Here is a 6,120-nt window from a genome sequence, read left to right on the forward strand (position 1 = left end):
GTTCTTAGTCCACATGTTTTCCCCTTCTTGCTTTCATCCAAGTTCCTTAATCTGATCTGAATTGAGCTCTGTTTGACCTGTTCTGCTAGTACAGTCAGCTGGTTCCCTGCTGGGGGAAGTAAGAGAGGAGCTGATTGGTTGCCTAGCAACCAGTTTTGATAGCTAAATAGAGATGGTGCCAAGGTCTGAAAGTCACCCAACCTGTGTGTGGAGTAAAAGCTCATAAAGTGAGTGTCAAAGGGAAAGCTGCTGACACAGAAAGCCGAGGGATTCCATGAGAGAAAGAATGGTCGTCAGTGGAGGAATTCCATGAGAGAGAATGGTTGGCCACGGAGGGACTCCATGGGAGACTGTCATCAGCCGTGTACCTCATCACTACTCACACCACCTTATGTATGAAGTTGATGAGAAACTTTGACTCCACGTGACTCAGGGCAGACACTCTCCTCTTCCTCATTTTCTTCTCAAAGACAATCTGGAGGGAGTTGGGCATCTAGGATATACTCCGACGACAAAATGGATGGTACTTGTTCAGAGACTTCCAAGAGTCTGACATTTGGATTTTTCCATTTGTGAAAAATGAGGCGCTGCATATGTTAAAGGTCTGGACGGTGCTCTTGTGGGAAAGGCTCAGACCTGCTTGTATCACTTGCTATGAGCAATGAGGACAATGAAGAACAGTGCAGCTATGTCTCACGGAGTGTCTGCCCTGTCCCTTCTCATATTTGAATTCCAAGATTTAGATGAAAAGCAAGATGCGTCTCTCTGGTTATAGCCTCAATCCTCTTGAATACCGATGTCTGTTTGTTTCATGTCATAGGGAACAGGCCTCTCTGTACTGTCTGCTGCCTTTACGCTAAGGGTAGCACCTTCTGCTTTTCTAGCCACTCAAAAGTTGGGATGCATTTAAAGTCTAAAAGCTCAACTTAATCTTGGGTAGCAGTGAGACTTAGGATGTGTAAGCTTTGGTTTAAATGTCTCTTAGAGATTATTAAAAGGAGGACAAAGAGAAATCTGGGTGAGTTAAGAAAGGCAGGTATCTGTGTGAATAAGAGCACAGTATAATTGTATACATATAGTCAAAGTAGGGACATATCAGAGTAAAACTCTTTGTATGCTAATTAAAATTTTTAAAGAGAAGTTTGGGTAAAAGTTTAAAAGCTGAACTTTGATTGACTAGGACTCATGCAAGGCCTAGGGACTTTATTCTTCTTTGGAGGAGTGAGTAGTATCACTTGGAGGGACGAAGTGAGGGAGTCTGATGTATGTCTGCTCCATCTGGGAGCTCAAAGTTAGAAATAACCCATTATAGAGACGGGGTAGGGACATTTCCTTCCCCTTCTGTGAAATGTCAGCAGGCTATGAGGACCGACCAGACAACAGGATCTGGCAACAAACAGTGCAAAAATATGTTCTAAGGCTACGGATTGAGTTTTTAGTGTGTGACTATAATGAAAAGTTGACAAGCCTGTTGGGACAATGAACGATTTTGTGTGGTCCTAACTAGACAGTCCAGTTTCTTTCCTGTCTTGCAGTTTTTTTTGGGAATGCTGGGAGCACACACTGCATGTGGGGGTCTTCTCTTGTCATCGTCAGTAAGCTTTCTCTGGTGTTGGTAGATACCAGGTCCCCTCCTTTTAGGAATACTAAGTTTCCCGGTGCTCCCGTTCACTCCCCAGCTGTCTTCTTCCCTGCCTTCATCTGAAGACTCAAAAGGGAGGAGAGTTTCCCTCAGTTCCTCCTTTTTCTTACTATGCACTCCAGATTAACTCCAATGTTAAAAGAACCACTACAGTTAAACCGGGAAGGCAGATGTTGAATCTCCTCTCCCCTCCACAATTAAGTTCTTGGTTGCATGTTCCTGTAGCATCTTAAACTTTCAGAGTAACTGTGTCATTTTTAAATTGCTCTGCATCTATGTCCTGCTTGACTGACTGCCAGCTTGGAAAGTGGAAACAGTCTGTCTTAGATTTATTGCCAGGTCTTTAGCAGTGTCTGATACAGTGTGTTCTAAGATATTTGTGCTATAATAAATGAACTACGTCTTTCAATTTGGAGATTTATTGGTAACTGCCACGGGAATGTAAAAATAAATTTGGGAAGAAACAAATATAAGGCTAGAGTACTGGTTGTATCATTTTTTAGTATGGACTCCCTCTGGCTAAGAATCTATGTTAGATTGGTAGGCCATACAAACTGATCTTCCTTACATACTGTCTTTAACTCACTGTTGGTCCTTTTTGGTATGAAGATACTTTCAAAGTGGCACCAACGTAAACCTTCCAGTCTGGGTCTCCATTCTGATGCCCATAACTGGGGCCATTTGCCCAAGATCACATTATCTTAAGATTCCCTTTACAGAAGATATAGGCTAATTTGTCCTTTCTGTCTGTTGCAAGACTCTTCTCTGGGGAAAGGAGCAAGGCACTTCTTAAGGTCCCACTGGCAAGGAGCATGGGTGGCCTTCAAACTGCCAGTTAAGGATGTTAACTCTCCCCTGGCTTCCTAGATGGTGTTCGCCTCTCTAGTTTTTCCCAGCCTAGACACTTCCTTGAGGTATCATTCAGTTAGGGTGGGACTGCATACAATTGGCTGAGAGGATTGGCTGCAGACTCTGATGAGGTCCCAAGATCCTCTTTCTATAAGGGAATGTCAACAGTTAAGCCTAGTTGGAATGATCTTTCACAAGACCACACAGTTGAACTCTTGAAGATGGTGGCAGTTTGGCGCCACCTGATCCACTGGGCCTCTGGATCTTCACTGCTCATTTCCGTCCCCTAATGTGGTCTCGCAGTGGCACAGACTCTAACCACAGAACTTTGGAGGCTGAGGCAGGAGGATTGTTATATTTGAGGGATACATAGCAAGACATTGTCTCAAAAACCCAAACAAAACCTCCACTACAACAGTGTGGCTATAGAGATGAGACCCGCTTTTGCTTCTTAAGATTTGAATTCGGTTCCCAAAGCCCATGTTAGACAGCTCACAGTATCTTTAACTTACTCAGCTCCAGGTGATCCTACTTTTCTGGCTTCCTGGGCACCCGCACATACGAATTTACACATGAACATAAATCTTTTAAAATAATATGATCAGCAAACTGGACACTCGGGCTTTGAGCTCCATGAAGAAGGTACAATGGAGCAGCCCTAGGGCCTCGGCACACTGAGAGTGAATACTCAGGCTGCAGACAGAGGGTGAAGTCCAGAGTTCAATTCCCAACGTGGCATAAGGCAGAGAGCTTGAAGTCTCGTTCCGGGCCAGGCCCTGCTACCTAAAATGCCATCTCGAAGTAAAACAGTACAGTACAGTAGCACTGGCTCGGCAGTTAATGGCACTTGCTCAGCAGGCTGTTTTCCTGAGTTCAGTCCCTCGGACCCACTTCTAAAGTGGAAGCGAGCGCTGACAAGGCGCCATTGTGCGTGTCCACACAATAAGGCGTTTTTTAAAAAGGGAGTGAATATGCATGGTCTTGGCATCCCTATCGAGTTCAGAATTTAGGTACATTAAAAAAAAAAAAAAGCATACAGCATTGCCCACACAAGAGGTGCGGATCCCAGCTACACCGGGGACTGACAGCAGGACGGCCCGGATGCTTCTCTCCACTTCCGCCTCGCAAGGCCGGCCGGCAGCAGCTCTACCGGAAGGGGCGGGTCTGAGGTGGCTTTACCTTTCACTCGGTCCGCGGCCTTGTCAAAGGTTCCGGCGTGCGTTTGCACTCTGAATGACGTCACGGAAGGGCGGAGTAAGTCAGTGCGCTTGCGCGCCAGGCTGTCCTTGTTTTCCCTGGGCTTCTCACACCGCGGGGTTTTCACAGTGCTGTTTTTGGGGCGTGGGAGAGTGCTGGTTTCCTGGCCGCTGGAGGGCAGCCGGAAGGACTTCCTGCGCCCCCGAACCCGCGAAGAAATGCAAGCCCAGTGTTTTGAGGCAGAGGGTTTCTTTTTGTAACTAGTCTAAAATGATCCAACGCGTGGGTACGTGTGGCGGTGGGAGCGTGCCGCCCCAGAAGGGAAGCCGGTCCCAGCAAGTGTTAAAATGGCTCCTGCCCCAGTTCTAGCCGTTTTCGCCTACCTGTGTGTCTCAGGGTGAGGCGGTGGTTACTCCGCATTGTAGCTTATGCTGGTTTGATCAGCCTTTTAGTGGAGAGATGGGGAATTGGCAGTGGAGAGCTTACGGACGGTAACGTTTGGAGCCCAGAGCACTCTCTGTCCCAGTAGGACAGTTTTGGGAGAAGTGATAACTTTTCCCAAAGACGGTTCCAGTTGCTGTAAGGTTTGAATCCCCAGAGCATAAATTGCACCAGGTAAAAGTTAGAATCGAAGTCAGAGACAATGTAAATGTGGCTAGAACCACGATTTCGGAGACTTAGTTCGGCTAGAGAAGTGGGGTGTAGCATTGACCCCCATCTTGACAGTATTAACGATTTCCCCCCTACCATATTGTTTCTAGGATCTTTCTCAAGTGTTGGAAGCCAAACTGTGTGTGACTCAGGGAAGGGAACTGTGGCAAGCTAAGGAGGCCACGTAACTTCCAGATCTCATGTCACCACCAAGCCCTCAGCTGCTGGTGGCAGCTGCTCAGCAGACTCTGGGCATGGGAAAGAGGAAAAGCCCACCTCGAGCTACCTGCCTTCACCTGGCAGGAGAGGTGCTGGCTGTGGCCCGCGGGCTGAAGCCAGCTGTACTCTATGATTGCAGCTCTGCAGGAGGATTAGCGCTCCAAAGCTATCTGGAGGAACTACAGCGGCTGGGAGTCCTGAAGCCAGGACTTCATATTCTTGAGATTGAAGAGAATAACCTCATCGTGAGTCCTGAGCATGTCTGTTGGCATTTGGAACAGACACTGCTTGGTACCGTAGCTTTCGTGGATGTTTCCTGCACCCAGCCTCATCCTTCTGTCCGGTCGTTGGACCAGCTTCCGACCTTGAAATCTCTCATAGCTGACATCATCACACGTTTTCAAGGACTGCAGAAAGATGTGTCTCCGGGAGTCTCCTACAGCAAGCTGCATTCCTCAGACTGGAATCTTTGCACTGTATTTGGGGTACTCCTGGGCTATCCTGTCTCTTACACATTTGACCTGAACCATGGAGATGGCAACTGCTTAGCCATGACTCCCCTGCGGGTGTTTACTGCCCAGATTTCATGGCTGCCTGGCCAACCTCCAATTCTGCTGTACTCCTTTAGTGTTCCAGAGAGTTTGTTCCCAGACCTGAGGGACTTTCTAAGTGCCTGGGAGAAGGAACTCAGAACCCGCTTTAGGACTCAGAATGCCTTTGCTGACCTCAGTGTCTCCTCTGAGGTGATTACACTTCGTGCTGTGGCCCTCTGAGTTAACTCTGCCGGTTGAGAAGGTATCAGTGAGTGGTTATCTCTGCGTGGAAGATGTCAATTACGATCATTCTGAGTGTCCCGGGAAGAATGTTGTGCAATCAGTGACCACATATGTGAACAGGGACTGTTGTTGGCGCCAGTAGTATGATTTCCACCGTTGTATTAGGAGTTCCTAGGTCCTTAGCAGAGGAGCCTGTTTGTTTTTCATTGAATAAGAGATAGAAGAACAGGAAAAGGAGTGTTGTGGAGACTTAAGCAGTGTACCCTTGGATGGTGGCCATGCCCCTAGTGGACGGTAACTTGGAGGGAAGGAGAGTGACTGGGTAATTTGCATGTTTGTGGAACTCTAACTGAATTAGGGTATGAGACAGTGATGTTCAAGGGTCACACTTGTGGTTTATTTCTCAGGAATACATAGTTCTAAAGAGTTTTGTGAAATAAGGTTTATTTACAGCGTGGTTGTTAGTATTCTGTCTAAACTCTGCCCCACAGTTACCTGGAGACAGCCAGGTAGGTCTGGCCCACTATAAAAGGGGCTGCTTGCCCCCTCCTCTCTCTCTCTCTCTCTTGCTCTCTCGCTCTTACTCTTCCCTTCTTGTTCCCACTCTTTCCCCATTCCCTGCCCCCCCCCACGTGCTCATGACTGGCCTCTACTTCTCTCCCTCCCTCTCCCCCTGCACCCTCCCTCCACCCTCCTGCCTTTCTCTGCCTCTACTCCAATCTTAACTCCCTTCCCCATGCCCTAAATCCTAAATAACCTCTGTTCTATACTATACCATCGTGTGGC

At 47.5% G+C, this 6,120-nt stretch overlaps 1 protein-coding gene across 1 annotated transcript; it reads left to right on the plus strand.

Annotated features, from left to right (window-relative positions):
* Nucleotides 1-3,812: 3,812 nt before the first annotated feature.
* On the plus strand, nt 3,813-6,035 carry CUNH1orf74 (chromosome unknown C1orf74 homolog). Its single transcript, XM_028760869.1, has 2 exons — nt 3,813-3,974; nt 4,450-6,035. Exon 2 carries the CDS (start codon nt 4,540-4,542, stop codon nt 5,329-5,331), a length of 792 nt encoding a protein of 263 aa, XP_028616702.1. The 5' UTR covers nt 3,813-3,974; nt 4,450-4,539; the 3' UTR covers nt 5,332-6,035.
* The last annotated feature ends 85 nt before the right edge of the window (nt 6,036-6,120 follow it).

This window comes from Grammomys surdaster, unplaced genomic scaffold (genome assembly GCF_004785775.1).
Source record: "Grammomys surdaster isolate TR1022 unplaced genomic scaffold, NIH_TR_1.0 130, whole genome shotgun sequence".
NCBI classification, from domain to species: domain Eukaryota; kingdom Metazoa; phylum Chordata; class Mammalia; order Rodentia; family Muridae; genus Grammomys; species Grammomys surdaster.

Excerpts from the sequence above, each read along its gene's own strand:
- CUNH1orf74 (XM_028760869.1), top strand. The coding sequence starts at position 4,540 with ATGTCACCACCAAGCCCTCAGCTGCTGGTGGCAGCTGCTCAGCAGACT.